The sequence below is a fragment of the Myodes glareolus genome, chromosome 8 (assembly GCF_982192425.1).
Source record: "Myodes glareolus chromosome 8, mMyoGla1.1, whole genome shotgun sequence".
In the NCBI taxonomy this organism is placed as follows: Eukaryota; Metazoa; Chordata; class Mammalia; order Rodentia; family Cricetidae; genus Myodes; species Myodes glareolus.
Window position 1 is genome coordinate 2081039 of NC_142033.1, and position 17615 is coordinate 2098653.

General features: G+C 43.1%; 1 protein-coding gene across 1 annotated transcript in view; it reads right to left on the reverse strand.

Moving 5' to 3' along the window:
* The window catches only part of Ephx4 (epoxide hydrolase 4), a 32031-nt gene extending 22288 nt beyond the window's left edge, over window positions 1-9743 (reverse strand). Inside the window, exons 1-2 of the mRNA XM_048447097.3 lie at window positions 9504-9743; window positions 7398-7483 (exon numbers count right to left, since the gene is read on the reverse strand). Coding sequence (XP_048303054.1) covers window positions 7398-7483; window positions 9504-9728 — 311 coding nt within the window. The 5' untranslated portion in view covers window positions 9729-9743. The remainder of the gene's footprint in view (window positions 1-7397; window positions 7484-9503) is intronic.
* Window positions 9744-17615: the final 7872 nt, after the last annotated feature.

The window sequence follows — 17615 nt, forward strand, 5'->3', positions numbered from 1 at the left end:
CTTTTAAGAGGTCCTGCCACAAAACACTTAAATGGTGTTGATGAAAAACTGAACGCATGCTTTTCGGTTTTCAGCCGTAGCAGGTAAAAAGCTGTGCCATTTTAAAATGCCGGCTTTCTGGGCTGTCCTTCCAGGGCAGTCTCTGACTCTTTCAGGCAGGCAGTCAGACTGAGTGTGGTCTGTGAGCAGAATGCTGCAGCTTGCTTGCTGGCAGGAACCTTGAAACGCCATAGAGTTGTGGCAATAAAAATGGCTCCAGCGGTACCTCTGCCATGAGGCTGGAAAACTAAAGAAAGGGCTGGATTTAGCCGTTAAAGCCACGGCTCTCCATATTGCTTAGTAAATTAAAGGCTCATGTGGTCAGAAAAAGAGAGATATACAGTAAAGAGAGATTCAAAGAGGAAGAAAACCTCTAAATGGTTTACAGTGTGTTAAAAATATATGCAGGCTAAAGGTTAAAGTTCTTAAAAGTAAAAAAGAAAAAAGGGAGTAGTTGGGTGTGGTGGTACACACCTTTAATCCCAATGCCTGGGAGGCAGAGGCAGACAGACCTCTGTGACTTCAAGGTGTGATAGCACACACCTTTAATCCCAGCACTGGGGAGGCAGAGACAGACAGATCTCTGTGAGTTCAAGGACAGCCTGGTCTGCAGAGTTATTCTAGGACAAAGATATACAGAGAACCTGTGTCAAAAAGTAAAAGTAAAAATAAAAGAAATAGAGGTTAAAATAAAGTCGCATAAAGATGGAAAGTACACAGAGAATCTTGATACTGTATGCTATTATGCTCTCTTTGAATTGTTTGAATGTTGAGGAAGCAGCAACAGCTGCTAAAAGATATTTGCTTATAAATGCTGTTGAATTAATCCAAGATAGGTATTCTGAAAATACCTTGACTTCAAAATTGAAGTCAAAAAGTTTGTTACTTTGGAGAAGAGATTTTGCTTTTGTTTCCACAGAAAATGAAAGGCTGTGGATTCATTTTGAGATAAGAAAAATCCAGTTTGATCAAGGAAGACCACCTGAGAAATCTTCGGAAGGAACAGATGGCCTGGATGTCTGAATTCTACATCCAGAACAGATTCAAGACTGCTGCCTGAGATGATCAAGACTCACAAGATACTCCAGTCAGGACTTGGTTATAACTGTAAATTTTCTTTAGGTCCCCATAAGATTATCAGCGCCCCCAACCAGCAGGAAGTCGCCTGAAATACTGTGCCCACATTCCCAACAAATGGACTATGGGTATTTTCCTTTGTTTTTTTGTTTTTGTTTTTGTTTTTTTTTTTAAAAAAAAGAGGGAAATGGTGCGGGAGTATTATCTGTATTCTGTCAATCATGTATTTTAATAAAACGCTGATTGGCCAGGCAGGTCAACCAGACAGGAAGTAGAGGCGGGGTGATGAGAACAGGAGTATTTCAGGAAGGAGAAAGTCATTCAGCCACTCCTTCCCAGACCACCGAAGAAGCAACATGTGTGCTGACAGCTGGAAAAGGTACTGAGCCACATGGCTAACACAGACAAGAATTATGGGTTACCGGAAGATGTAAGTATTAGTTAATAAGAAGACTGAGCTAATGGGCCAATCAGTTTTATAATCTTATGGAGTCCTCTGTGTGATATTTTGGGGGGTTTGCCGGCTGTGGGGTACTGGACGGGACAGAAACTCCAACAAGCCAGCCCCTCGATGTTACAATGGACAGTACACAGATGAGGTAAACGAGCCTTGGAGCTGCACACAGATGAACAGAAATGGGAGAAAGTACATCACTCCTTATCCTCAACAAAATGCTGAAATGTCAGATACAAAAAAAACTACCTAAAGGAAAATCTCCGTGACAGAAGGGACAAAATAGTTATGATTAATGCCTATGTAGCCCTAGCTGTCCTGGAACTCACTGTATAAACCAGGCTGGTCTAAACCTCACAGAGATCCTCCTGCCTCTGCCTCCTGGGAGCTGGGATTAAAGGCGTGCGCCACCACTCCCAGCTGATTTTCTGTCTTATACATCGGTATGTTCATTTTAAATTCACTTAGGGATTTCAAGACAGAAATTTAGCCTAATATGTACATTTTTATGACATCTTAGATATACAATTATATTAGATGTTATTTGAACACAAAATCAATGTGCCATATTAGGCATAATTTTAACTTGCCTAGAAATACATACAGCCAGGGGCTGGAGAGAGGGCCTGGGTTCCATGGTTAAGAGTTCTCACTGCCCTTCATGAGGACCCTAATTTGGTTGCCAGCAGCTCCCATCAGCAAAGCAAAATTTAAAAAAATCAATAAACTGAGCAGGCAGCCTGAAATGGGATAAGATCTTTTCCAATGATGTATCTGACAGGGGTTAATATCTAGATTACACTAATAACTAAAAAAAAAACAATGTCCTTGATCATTCAAGCAATAAATTGCCAAATGAACTAAACAGTTTTCAAAAAAAAAGTGGCCCAAAACTTTTTGAAAATAATGATCATCAGGCTGATGGCAGGGAAAATTTCACTGAGAGTTCATCTTACTCCAGTCAGAATGGCTGTCACAAAACAAAACAAAAGCTGTTAAGGATCCAGGGAAACCTAAGCTGATACACACTGCTATTAGTAATATAAACTGGTATAGCCCCTGTGTAAATTCCTCAAAAAAGTAAAAAATACAGTAATTACGGACTGGGGAGGTGTGTATGTGTGTGTGTGTGTGTGTGTGTGTGTGTGTGTGTATGTGTGTGTGTGTGTGTTTGTATAGAAGGGTATGTGCACATGACCGTAGATGTCTGTGGAGTCCAGAAGAGTCTCAGGTCCCTTAGAGCCGTAGTTACAGGTAGTTATGAACTCTTTGATACGTGGAGGACTGAACTCAGGTCCTCTACAAGAGCAGCAATGAACTGTGAGCCATCTTTGCAGACTCCGCCTTGGTTTGTTTGTTTTGAGACAGGGTCTGTCTCTCACTGGCTTGATCCTTGCAGATCAGGCTAAACTGGACGGCCAGTGAACCGGCGACCTGCCTGTGTTTGCCTCCACGCTGGCATCTTGTGCGTGGTGCCTGCCTTTTACAGGAGTCCTGGGGCTTGGACGCAGGCTGTCATGTGCGTGGTGCCTGCCTTTTACAAGAGTCCTGGGGCTTGGACGCAGGCTGTCATGTTCACACAGTAAGCACCTTACCTACTAAGCCTCCTACCAGCCTCTAAAGAATAATTTAAACATCTTTTTTTCCTGGAATTCATAAATAGTAACAAATTTGACTCACATTTCAGCCACAAATGAAAATTGGAATCCCTGTAGTGACAGATGGCATTGTTGTTCATATAAACAAAAGTAAACCCTCTGTCACATGTTGCAAAAACTACAACCCTTATGATACTGAAACAAAACTATTTTCATACTTTTTATCTTAAAAAAACATTTGTGTGTGTGTGTGTGTGTGTGTGTGTGTGTGTGACAGTGGTTTTGTTATTGGTTTCCTGAATAGGAACTTATTAGAAGTCAGGCCTGGTACTAGCACTGTGTAGACCCAGCTGGCCTCAGGCTCCTGTGTCTTGGCCTGTCCACGCTGGAATCATAGGCATGTGCCACCATGCTTAGCTTTGGTGGCACCTTTAGACAACAGCAGAGGAAACAAACAAGACAGCCTCTTCCCCTGCTACTTCTGTTAAAAAAAAATCTAGGATCGTGGTTTTCCACGCCAGACACTTTGAGGTGTGGAGCACCCTTTCTGTCCTTTCCGTGGAGGCTGAGGCCGCCGCCGCTGTGCTGAGATCAGGACGAGGCGTGCACACTTGCCTCTGCATGGGAGGGATGGCCGCATTCCAGGCAGCTGCAGATGGAGGCAACTCACAGAAACTGCCTGGGTCAGCTCGAAATATTTTTAAAGAGATGCAGATTGAGGCAGAGGGAGAGAAATACCACTTCTGCCAAACATCCCCAGTTTGGGCTGATTTAGCTAAAGTTCCCACAGATGTGTTATGTTCTCTAACGCTTCCTGTGCATTTAAGAAAGCAGATGCAGGATCCTGCTGTTTTGTGTCCCCATGCAATAGCACACATTAAATACTGCCACTGCTCAACAGTCTCAGGCAGCAATGTTAAGTATGGATAGTTCAGTAGGCTGCTTGGCACTCTAGGTGTTAGAGACTATTGTAAGGGTTTCTTTTTATTTTCTTTACTTTTGTGTGTCTGTGTCTGTGTGATTGCGTGTCTGCAGAGACCAGAAGAGGATGTTGGACCCCCATTCTTGAGCAGTGAGTGCCTTACCCACTGAGCCGTCTTCCCAGTCCCCAAATGAACAGATTTTGAGTATCGACTGGGGCCACATGAAGGGGTTTTCACACGTTTTGATTCTATCCTCACAATACCTCTGCAAAAATATTATAAGTGATATCTTGGGTCCCTGTTCTATTTTGCTTTTCTGTCACGGTGATAAAAACATTCTGACCATAAACAGTCTGGGGAGGAAACGGTCTGTTTCACGTTACAGTCCTGGTCGAAGTCCATCACCAAGGGAAGTTGGTGCAGGAAGTGAAGCAGGAACCTTGGAAGAAGACTCCTCCCTCTCTTGTAACCAGCTAGCTTTCTTATCTAGCCCATGCCTATCTGCCCAGCTAAGGTACCGCCCATAATGAGCTGGGATCGTCTACCTCAATTAGCAGTTCAGAAAATCTCTCATAGACATGCCGCAGGCCGATTTGTTCTTAACAAGTCTTCATTGAGGTTCCCTCTTTAAGCTGGCAACAAAAACCAACTAGGACATTCCTGTGACCGTAAGTGAACTCCCTGCCTTTGCCGCTCTAGGCAAATTTGATTCGTGCTTTAGAATAATGTATACTAGTAAGCGGTCATATCATGCACTCTGTGAGGCAATTCCCTATACATGTCTCAATTGCACTGGGTGTTTTTCTCCTTCTTAATTAGGCTGTTTTCAGATGGAGGAAAAGAAGACAATTCCATGTTTATTCGTTCAACTAAACCCTGAGTGGGTAGAGATCTTCCCTTGGATGATACCTACAGGCCTCTTGCACTATAGAAATTGGGTGCTGGGTAGATTGTGGATAGACTATCTGTGGATAGTCCATAGGCTCTCATCATAAAATAATGACTCTAAAGGTAATATTCCGTGAGCAAGACACATTTAAGGTTGCAGAAGCAATCTGGCTGTGACACTCTGCCACCCTGTTTATCACCAGTGTTGATGTGACTGATCTGTCTGCCTGGGTGGAACATCTGAGCCCTTCCTCACCACTCCACGTGAAGCCTTCCGAAGCTTTGTGGCGGGTGGAAGAGGACAAACTTCCCTGGTAGAGCAGGGCCTTTCTCTGGTCAATGGTAGGTGGGAAGCTGCGTATGCCTGACAAAACCTCCAGATAAACTCTCAGAGTTGCTTTAAAATCAGGACACAGTGTTTTCAAGGCTTTAAATAAAATGAAGAATTTGTAATGGTAGACATTCCAGACACCATGGGACAGTAAGAGAGAGATTTTGGCTTTTCAAATGTTAGCGAATATTCTACTTTTGAGTCAACCCAGAAAACATCATTTTTTTTAAACACTCCCTAACCTATTTAGTTCATCTGAGGGTCATACCCGTCTGCCAGCAAAAAGAACTTTCTTGCTGGGTGGTGGTGGCACACACATTTAATCCCAGCACTCAGGAGGCAGAGGCAGGCTGATCTCTGTGAGTTCGAGGCCAGTTTGGTCTACAGAGTGAGTTCTAGGGCAGGCTCCAAAGCTACACAGAGAAACCCTGTCTCAAACAAACAAACAAACAAACCACCACCACCAACAACAACAAAGACTTTCTTCTCACCTCAGCCTCTTCTATCTCTCTTAAATACACTAATTTTTCTTAATTGGGTGTTATTTACATCTGTTTTTATTTGGGTCCTTTAGGATTGTTAGAGAATGGGAAAATCCACCTCCATCACTGATATGGCCAGTGTAAATACCCCTGAATTCATATACTGAAACAATTTGCCAAAATGACAGTTGTCTTAGTTTGGGTTTTCATTGCTGTGAAGAGACACCATGACCACAGCAGCTCTTAAAAAGAAAACATTCAGTTGGGGCGACTGACTAGAGTTTCAGAGGTCCAGTCCATTATCATCATGGTGGGGAGCAGGGAGGCCTGCAGAGCCGAGAGTGTGCTGCATCTTGACTTGCAGGCAGCAGGAAGTCAACTGACAATCATGCTGAGGGAAGCCTGAGCCAAAGAGACCTCAAAGCCTGCCCCCACAGTGACACACTTCCTCCAAGAAGGCCACTCTCTTTGGGTGCCATTTTCTTTCAAACCTCAATAGTATTAAGAGGAAGGCTTTTAAAGAGGGATTAAGTCATGAGGTCAGAGCCCTCATACATGATATTAAATAAAGCACTCAAGAGAATTAGCTAGGCCCTCCCTATCCTTCTACTGCGTGAGGATATGGTATTAGTCCCTTTGAAGGACAAAGCAACCAGGCAGCATTTTGAGAAAAGGGACTGGGCTCTTAACAGACACCGAATCTCCCAAGGACTTAATCTTGAACATCTTGACCTCTAGAACGGTAGAAAGTAAATTTCTCTTCTGGTATTTTAGTCTAACCACACACCTATTTATTCTAATCACATAAATAGACTAGAATAGTAAGCACTATGAATCTTTCGCTATAGAAATTTTCTCTTTTACTTTAAAACATTTAGGTCTGTAATAGAGCCTACATTCATACGTTCTTGTGGTCATGCCTTCTCAACAAAGCCTCGGGCTTCCTGCCAAGTCCTCCTTCCCTCACCCGGGCTGTATTTTATTTTACCCGGAGTAGCTACTCTGCAGAAGCTGTTTTATAACTTGAAATTTCAGAAAATCGAAACATTAGAAGACTTTTTAAATCTCCCTGAAAGGAAGCGTGACAGCTGGAGGCTGGATGAGAAGAGGTTTGAGTTTAAGGCTAGCCTGGGCTACACAGCAAGATGCTGTCTTGAAATAATTAGGATGGTCATATGTATTTATACTTTTAGATCAGGAGGGAAACCATTGCTGTGGCTTCAGGGACTTCAGGAGTCACTCACAACCCTGGGAAATGATCTGTCCTTACAAGAAAGTGACCTGTGGTAAGTCTACAGTTAGACTGTTTGCCTCTGCAAAACTCACGATGACATTTAACCCTGCTTGTGAAGTGTTCGGAGTAGAACTTGTCAGCCGTGTTATGGCGTGAGCGATCCTGACCTCGTGGGGTTAAGCAGAAATTCACCCTCTGCTGCTGTCTTGCCTTTCTACCTTCTATCCTGGGCGGACTTGATACATGGTACCTCACACCAGCTTCCAGACCTAAGGAAAAAGGAATCCTAGTTTTTTATTGCAGCACCAAGTGAACTAAGCCAGGCTGCTGAGTGTTAATGCGAAGGAGAAGAAGTTAGTTGGTAACTTTACCAGAATTCCGGAAATCCATGAAGCAACAGCATGAGAGGCCTGCCCCTTTCTCCAGCAGCAACATAGTGGAATCTCAATCCTGAATCCTGAAACCATGGGAACAGGCATCATCAAACTAAGATATTTAGAATTTCCATTAGGCCAAAAACATTCTCACTTGAATTATTTTAGCATTAAGAAATAAATATCAATTTAACAACGTGAGTTGTCAATAGGATAAATGGACCAATTCACCTTCTGGGGTATTCCCTTACAATGCCTCCCTCCTTTGTTCTGGGTATGTATTTTGAGGCCATTGTATGTATTTTGAGCTTCTGCAGCAACCTCACAGTGTAGCTTTCATCCCCTGCAGGATATGTAAATAATTCTGATCTGAATTTCAATTTTGCTAAGACTATCTCATGTACTCTGCTTAGCTCCCGTCAGAAGTTATGTAATTCACACCCTTCTCTTATTTTTAGGGATCTCCTTCCCACACTTTATCTTCAGTGTTTCATATATGGCTCCTCCCGTGTGTGCTTCTAACAGCGGAATATACCAAGTGCCCGAGACTTCACTGAGCACGTGGGAAACAAGCTAGCCCCAGGAAAAGAAAAGGAATGGAACAAGAGCAGCAAACACCAGGAAGAGTAAAACAGGGAAGAACGAAAGAAAAGCAAAATCCGTGAAAGTACGAACGGTAGTAGAAGTCAAAAGCTGAGCACGGACCCTGGACTCTGACGTGGAAGAGTCTGGCGGGTCATTTCACTCAACTCTGTCGTTTACAAATTTAGAAAATGAGGCCCAGGTGCAGCGGTAGAGCGCTTGTTTTTCAAGACCTGAGGTTCCCAGCACCGCAATCCCCTCCCACAAACGAGGTCCAAACAAGTCAGGCAAGTCATAAAGGTAGCTGGGAAGGGTGCAGCTGTAGCTCAGTGGCAGAGCATTTGCCTGGCATAACCAGGGTCAGGAACTCACGATGACCCATAGGCTGCGTTTTCTCCATAAGCCAGAAGTTAACACATGCGACTTTGCTGCTATCTTTTAAAAAATGTTTTAGTGGTGGTTGAATCTTGAAGAATGAAATGTTATGGTCGTCGGACTGGATTTAATCACTACTTTACTGTACTAGGTATTTGCCAGGTCGATAATTATGATAATGAATTATACTAAGTTCTAAGTTCGTTGGTCGGGTTCATTTTTCTGTTTTTGCTTGTTTGTTTTGTTTTTTTCCAAACATGACGGCACTTGATTCTTTCATCTGTTTCAGGCTTCTCCTGCCTTTCTGAATCCCAGTTACGGGGGAATTTTGCTGCTGACGGAAAGTCAGGACTCAGTAACATAAATATCTCCTCGTATGCTGCCTTTGAGAGGCTCGTGAGTCAGAGTGCAGTGCGTGTCACAGGGACGATTTCACTCCACCACCTGGCGTCAGGAAATAGAACGTCTGTGGGCTGTGACCGAAGTTGGGACAAGTACTGTCAACGACAATCTGTCTGTACGGTTTTCAAAGCAGAGCGAAGGAAGCTCTACTAAGGAGAGTGGACACCTACTTTTTATTCCATTCCTTTAGTCCCTGAGCGCTCACATCGGCCTTGCTCACAAACACACACCATTTGTTTTCTGTTTAGTGCTGCCTAGGTCATCCGAAATCAGAAATGACTTTCCAAAGAACTGTCCGTTTGCTCCATCTCAAAATCTGGACAAGCCTAAGACAGCAGGACATCGCCAGGAGCGTTGTTCTGCAGCTGATCCGAGCCCTAAAAGGCAGAAAGGGTGACAGGAGGCGGCTTCTCCTTGCAGTAGGAAAGGGGGGTAGAATTATTCTGAGTTGCTTCGGCAGGAGGAGGATCCGTTAGAGAAATTCCACATAGAAATAGTCTCCCCCCGCGCTTCCACCCCCAGCGCGATGAGGAGAAAGCGGACAGACATAAACAGAGCCCCTGTACAAGCCCCAGCCCTATCCCTCCTGCCTTCCCTGGGGTCCCCCCACCACCACCCGTAGCGTCCCGGTAGCCGGGAAGCATTTCGGAAGAATCAGCCCAGCGCCCTTGGAGCCCGCGGCTCCCACGGCCCTCGCCCGCGTCACGCTCCCTCCCCGCGCTCCGGGCTCGCGCCGGCCTTCACCTTAATCCGCACGTAGCAGTGGGTCCCCAAGGAGGGGTCGTTGAGGCACGCGGGCGGGTGTGCACGGGCCGCCCGGCGGAAGGTCTGCGCCGGTGCCTTGCCGATGCTCCACAAAAGTTTGAGCAGGTGGACGGAGGCGCACAGCCCGCAGTAGCCGTACACCAGGGACCAGTAGAGCAGGGCGCGCAGCGCGGGCACCAGGCGAGCCGGGCGCGGCGGGGCCATGGGGCGGCCTTGCGGGAGCCGAGCTGCGGCGTCCCTCCCGCGCCTGCCGCCCTCCCCGCGCGCCCGTCCGCCCGCCCTGCCCCGCACACGCCGCGCGCCCAGGCCTCGGGGACCGCGCAGAGCGAGCGAGGCCCGGCTTGTCCTCCGCCCGCCCGTGCCACTTCGCTAGCGCCGAGCTGAACGCCATGCTGGGGGTCCAGCCGAAAGCGTCCTGCTCTGAACGGGTTCAAACCCTGGTTCCCAGATAACCTGGAATGTCTCAGGCCTTCTGGATGCCAGAACCACGGAGGGCGGGAGGGACTTTTGTGCTAAATTGCGGTCATTGTTTCTTCAGGTAGGTACCCTTGACAGTCTCTTGCAGATGTTAACTGTTCAACTTCAACTTAACTGTTTCTTCGAAGTTACAGCCCCCGCCAGAAAAAAGAGCAGAGGGCACTTTAGACCAAGGTGCAGGCGACCAGTTGGTTCGTTCCCCTGCCCTTAGCAAGGAAGGTGTCCTTCCTCACCCCCTCACCTCCTTAATTCCCCCCCCCAACTTCCCTTCACTCTTCTTATTCCTATTGGTGCAGGTACCACAATAGTTTATCAAGTCCCCAGTTAAGAAACATTCTTTCTCCATTCTTCCTTCCCCTCCCCTCCCTTCCAGTGTGTGTGTGTGTGTGTGTGTGTGTGTGTGTGTGTGTGTGTGTGTGTGTGGTTTCTCCAAGCATCTACAGCGGTCAGAAGAGGGCGTTGGATCCTCTGGAGGGGGTGTTACAGGTGGCTAGGTCTGCATCCTCCTCCCGTCCCGCTAGGAGCTGAATTCAAGTCCTCTGAAAAGAAATACTCTTAATTGCTGAGCCATCTCTGTCCTGTTCTTCCCATCTGTATAACTTAGGGCTGTTATAACTACATCTACATAAAATGCTTTTTGTGTGAACATTTTTATTTTTTCATTTCACCCAGAAGTGAGATGATAGTGTCAGGCCAAGGTCAGGTGGCTTCCTGAGATAATCAAAGTGGTTTTCAGAATGGCTGGCTGCTCAGGGGTAGAGGCCTTGCAGCCTGCAAACCAGAATCCTTAAGGCCCTGTGTTCAGTTCCTACTTCAAAAAAAAAAAAAGTGACCATTCAATTTTGGAATCACCACCAATGTGAGAGTGTCTCTGTTGAGTCCCATTCTTGACAGCACTAGGTACTGAACTCTTCTTAATTCCAGCCATTCCAGAGGCACAGAGAGAACACTGTGGAAGGAATGTGCTGTCTTCAGTACTGTCTTCAGTAAGGAAGGGAGTTGCAGAGGGCAGAGCATGGGGGACGGTAGCTGGGGAGGCTGATGATTTAGGACGAACTAACACATATATCCGAATATGCCATAATAAAACTTACTACTTTGTATACTGACTTAAATGCTCAATAAAAGAGTAAAACTTAATGTGTGTTTATTTCTCTAATGGTGACTAGTATTTGGCCTCTTCCGTGTGGTCACATGTCACATGTCATTCTTCTTTGTCAGAGCGGCTAGACAAGTCTTCTGCTCAGTGTTGCTCTCCAACCCCACAATGGAAGCAGGGGCCTTGCATGAACCAGTGCTGGGCTCTCCCACAGACACTTTCATCCTTTGTTGTGTAGGCTTTCCCACAGATGCACTCGACAGTTCGTCGTAATTATTACAAACCCTTATTAAACACAACATGGCCTCTCATTCCCCTAATTTGTATTTCTTTTCAGGGAAAAAAAGCTTTAATCTCAGTGAAGTCAAATTTGTCATTTTTCCCATTTGTTATTCATCCTTTTCATGACAAGTCTAAAAACTCGTGGCCCTGCCAATGGAGCCTAAAGATTTTTAAGTTGTATTATTGTCTTAATATTGTTTGTGATGCAGTTTTTGTATAAGATGTGAGGTTTTACTTGACATCCACGTATCTTAGACTCTCCTGTGGTACTTGTTGGAAAGGCTACCTGTCTCTACTGAGTTGATGTCTTTTGAGTTCATGTCTACTGAGTTCATGTCTTTTGAGTTCATGTCTATTGAGTTCATGTCTATCGAGTTCGTGTCTACTGAGTTCGTGTCTATTGGATTGCACCTTTGCCACAACTCTTTAGTTCCATTTCTGGGGTCTCCACTCCATGCTATTGCATTGATCTATAGTATTGGGTTGTGTCTCTTCTTTCTCTCTCTCTTTCTCTCTTTTTATGATCCTTGTTTGTATGTATTTTGTATGTTCTTGTTCAAATATCCTAATCTGTAATGGTTTCTTTGGGGCATATGCTTGGAGGGAGCTACTGCATAACAATCAAAGAGAGCTGAATATACAACTGTTTGATTTTACAAAAGAGCATATTTTACAAAATGGTTATGTGCATTGAGTCTGGCCTGGTAGTGTATGAGTTCCCTTTAGTCCTCCCCAACATGTGATGATAAAAATATTATTTTAGCTAACAATGAGTTAAGATCACTATTATATATGACTTCAGTTTTGTTTTCCTCAATATCTAAAAAGCTGAGTGTTTCTCCATGTTCATTATCCATACAAATCTCCTAAACTCTCATGAGGCCAAGAGCTAGCAATGGCTGTGTGTTACTCTCAATTCTCCAGACTTCCAGTCAGGTGTGACCAAGAGATTGGGTTGTGGTCAATGGGTTGTGAGTGTGAGATGCCTGTTTCAAGCCTGGCCATTAAAAACCTTTCCATGAGCAATTTGATGGTGTGAATGAGAATGGCCCCAATATTTGAATATTTTGTTCTTAGTTGGTGGAACTGTTTGGGAAGAATGAGGAGGTATGGCCTTGTTGAAGGAGGTATATCACTGGGGTTGGGCTTTGAGGTTTCAAAAACCCACATTATTCCTAATTAGGTTTCTCTGCCTCATGCTTGTGGATCAAGATGTAAACTCTCAGCTATCGCTCCATTCCCATGCCTGTCTGCCTCTGAAACTGTAGGCCCCCAATAACTCTTCTATATTGCCCTATCACAGCAATTGAAAAGTAACTAACACAAAAAGTAACTAAGAATCTTCCCTCGAATCCCCTCCTACTAAAAAATATCTATGCAAACTCCGCTTAAACACAAAACAAAACAAAAGCTTTACATCTGATCACCTGATCTTACTGTCTTGCGGCACATCCACGGCAGAGACCACGTAGAAACAGAACGGGGCCACCCTAGTGTACATCGAGGACTGACATTCTGTGACAAAATGCTGCTTGTATTCCACGCCCTTTGATAGTTTTGCTGCGTTCGGAACTGCAGGCTGACACACGCTTCCATTCCTGTTTTCAGCGAAGGCTTGTCATTCCCACTCTTCACACAGAACCATGATCTTCAGTGTGAACGGATGTTGCAGTCAGCAGTGAACCACGCGTAGTTTCTCCTCCCCAAGCAATATCTCACTAGTGCACACTCTCCTGTGGCAAACAGTTCAGAACAGGGCAAAAAGATACTGTTTGACATGGCACCAGTAGCAGCCTTGATTAACACACCTTTCTGGTGGTCAGCTCACCCCTAAGGATACTGCCTAATGAGAAAAGCTGCGCTCAGATACGCAATGAGAAAACATACAGGATTCGTACACACTTTAGTGTTGGAAAGAATGACAACCAAAATCTCCACAGCTCAAGCTAACAGACTTTCTTTCCAAGCTTTGAAGTTTAAATTTCTCTGCCTTAGTAGTTTTGTTGCTGATAACTCATTTATATTTGATGAAATTAAAACAATCTCTCCAACATAGTTTTTTCTTTATTTGCTTACAAATTTTGTTTATGGTATTATGCTGGCCACTGAAAGATGTCTTAGATATGGTTTTGTTTTTCACAGCTTTTGGAATGTTATATTTCCAAGATAAAACGATTCAACCAGGCATGGTGTCTCACAGCTCCAATTCGAGCACTCCATTGAAGGCGTAAGTCACAGACAATCCCACACCAGTTTGGAATTATGATTAATAGAATGGTTATTTATTCAAAGGGGAAAAAACTTACAGATTACCGTCCCAGACAACAGCCCCTCCGCGCGAACAGGAAAGGAGTCCAGGGGCCGGAAACGGAGCCGGAAGACAAAGAGAGAGTGGAGGACAGCCGCTGCTTTTTTTAAAGGGAGAGACCACGCCCCAATGGGCTGGTAACTCAGCGGCGATTGGCTGAAGGAGCTGAAGGAACTCCCACAGCATCTCCCCCTTTTGTTTAAGTAAGAGAGTTCTAAGCCTACTATGCAATTATATACAATAAGTACAAACCTACGAAATTATATACAATAAATACAAATATCCTATTCTAACTAGCTTAAGTCTTGTATAACAAATAACTTGACCAAGTCATGAAAGGAAAGTAACTACATTTATATAATCTTCAATCCCATCGAAGATCTGAGAAGGGAAATAATGTTATCTGAGTAATTAGGAAGTGCAATCAAACAACTTCCAGAACATGTAACAAATCGCAGAGACAACTGGCTACCTGGACAAACACCCAAAGTCACATTTGCAGCGTTGAAGCAACCAACTTTGGCTAAGGCCTGATGTAACTGACATACCATTTTCAAAGGCAAGAAACTTCAAAACTATCTTACCCTGTCTTGGCAGGATATGACAGTCTTGTTTTATCCATTTACGGATATTCTGTAACTCTGTCAGTAGTTGAGGTATGAGCATTTCTTTACCCAAAGGCCAGTTCTGCCAAGAAGAAAGGCTCCAGGTGGAGTGTCTTTGGTGCTCAACATTCTCTCGGGCATAGATCAGTGTTGCCAGGAGTGATTGTGTCTCCCTACCATAGAACTCTGAATTAGATTAAAGGCCATTTTCTACAGCTCTTTGAAGAGGTTGAAGATTATCTATCTATACTGAATATAATCTCTATATATCTAAAGAACCTGATTAGTCTAATTATAAATGACAAACTTAGATGACTGTTGATCTATATAATTCTCAATATCTATCTAACTTAAAGACTGAGATAATAAACAAGTGTGCAATAAATGAGGACAATGAGACCTCCAAATATAAACAATGTGCAAGTATACATTGCAATATGGTAAATATATATCAATACATAAACAATATATAAGTATCTTAATCAGAGGTAGAAGTGTACAATGCAATATGGTAAATATACATATATCAATACAATATATATATACAAATACATAAAAATGTTTTAAACAGAGGTAGAAGCATGAAGCATGCATGCATAAAATAGTCAACATAATTTAACTTTGTATCAATATATAAGAATCGATACCAATATGTTTGTCTAAAAGCAATAACTCACAAGTACAAATCTATTTATCCCATAATCCAATTATCCCTCCTTTTTTTTTTTTTTTTAAGATTCCTGTGCTTATAAAATTCCTCCCCCAACCCTCAACCGTATACTAATTATAACCAACCCCTAAATGATGTCCCTAAACCCAAGGACAAACTTTATTGGGAGAGGGGACGTCGTTCTCTAGAATTACTTCCAGCTGTCATGGGGGCGACGTTCTTTCTGGGGGATCCTGTGAAAGTAAAATGATGGTTAAATTTCAAGATCAATGTCTTTTAAAATTGCAAATAGTCTCTGAGTATTTTGTGGAGGTCTGGCCAGAATGTTGTACAAGATGTGCACCATTTCAGCACGTTGGAACCGTCTTGTGCAGCTGGTACCCAAAACAGGTCTTGTAGTAGCACTATCAGTATCATGACGTCATATCAACCAGGTGGAGTTGTTGTTATGGGGCCCCATCTTCTTCCTGGAAACTTCAAATGTCACTGTAGGAAAAACTCATTGTTCATTGTGGAAAACTTAAACATTAATTATATAGACATATACATGAATACCTATATTCAATGAGAGACATGATAGATATATTTAATGAAGGTATGATAGATATGAAGAAAAGTAAAGATGTTTTCTAAACTCATATTTCTTTCTGTCCCATATCATGGCTCTTGACATGAGACAGAAACTCCAGAAACTCTGGGTTTTTCTTTAAACAACAGGCTTGGAATTAGAGAGGGACTGAGCCAGAGTCCAACTCTAAAACCAGCTCTATAAATTTAGAAATATGATTTAGTATATGGTACTTACAGAACCTATTCAGTTTTCTTGATAGTCCCTATTGGGCCGTTATTTTCCATCTGTCAGTATTCAAATATCCAGGGTCCCTTGAACTTTTCAAAGATCAGTGTTTTCCTGTGGAGATAAGAACAGAACCCTGCCCCCATTCTATATGCTTTTCTTACCACCTGTATGGTTATCATCATTGTAGATGCTGTCATTTCTCCTTTCCAAGAGGTTTCTCCTCTTCAAATCGAACCTTTATTAATTTTGATGGTATCCACAATTTTTCTTCTCCTGTGGAAACAAGAGCAAAACCCCTTCCCCAACGTAGCACATCTCCTGGCTTCCATTGAGAGGTCAGCACGTCTTTGAAATAAACAGGTTGGTTTAGTTCAGAAGTTTTTTCCATTATCCAATGCCTCTCTGCTGCTGTTGTTCCTTTCTCATTAGCATTAAGAAAATTCAAGGTTAATAAAGCATTATGCAATCTATTTCTGGGGGTATCTTTCGTCCCTTTCTGTTTGTTTAGCATATCCTTTATAGTACGATTTGATCTTTCTATAACTGCCTGACCTGTAGGATTATTTGGTATACCTGTAACGTGTTTTATATTATAATAAGCAAAGAAGCGTTTCATTTTCTTAGATACATATGCTGGACCATTGTCTGTCTTTATTTGTGCAGGTATACCCATGATGGCCATAACTTCCAATAAATGTGTGATTACCGAATCAGCCTTTTGAGCTCAGGGCAGTTGCCCATTGAAAACCTGAATACGTGTCTATGGTGTGGTGTACATATTTTAATTTACCAAATTCCATAAAGTGGAACACATCCATCTGCCAGATTTCATTCCTTTGAGTACCCTTTGGGTTACTCCCTGCAGGCAATGGTGTTTGATTATAGAAAGAACAAGTAGGACATCTCTTTATAATGTCCTTAGCTTGTTGCCATGTAATGGAAAACTCTTTCTTTAAGCCTTTACTATTGACATGATGTTTTTTATGAAATTCTGAGGCCTGCAGAACGCTTCCAATCAATAATTGGTCAATTTCAGCGTTACCTTGTGCTAGAGGCCCAGGCAGACCGGTATGGGACCGGATGTGTGTTATGTACATTGGACAAAGCCTATTCCTAATTATGTCCTGTACCTCGATAAACAATGAAGTCAACTCTGTGTCATCTGGTATGAATTCAGCGGTTTCAATATGCAAGATAACTCTTTCTGCATATTGTGAATCTGTAACTATATTAAGAGGTTCTTTAAAATCCCTTAGCACCATAAGAATGGCATATAATTCTGCCTTCTGGACATAATTATAAGGGCTTTGTTCCACCTTACTCAATTCTTCCGATTTATAACCTGCTTTCCCTGATTTATTTGCATCGGTATAAAATGTCCGAGCTCCAGTTATTGGAGCATCACGTACAATTCTAGGAAGAATCCAAGAAGTTCTCTTTATGAGGTTAAGTCTATCACTTTTGGGATAGTTGCTGCTAATTTCTCCCAAAAAATTAGCACAAGCTCTTTGCCATGGTTCATTATCTTCCCATAACTTTCTTATTTCCTCAGTAGTAAAAGGCACTATAATTTCTGCTGGGTCTATACCTGCTAGTTGACGAAGTCTCAGTTTACCTTTTATAATTAATTCTGAAACCTTTTCTACATAAGTTTTTAATTTTTTACTTGGTTTATGAGGTATAAATATCCACTCTAAAATAATATCTTCCCTCTGCATTAAAATCCCTGTAGGAGAAATTCTGGAAGGCAGTATGACTAGGATGGAACTAAGATTCGGGTTGACCCTATCCACATGTGCCTCCTGTAATTTTTCCTCAATCATTGTCAGTTCCTTTTCTGCTTCAACTGTC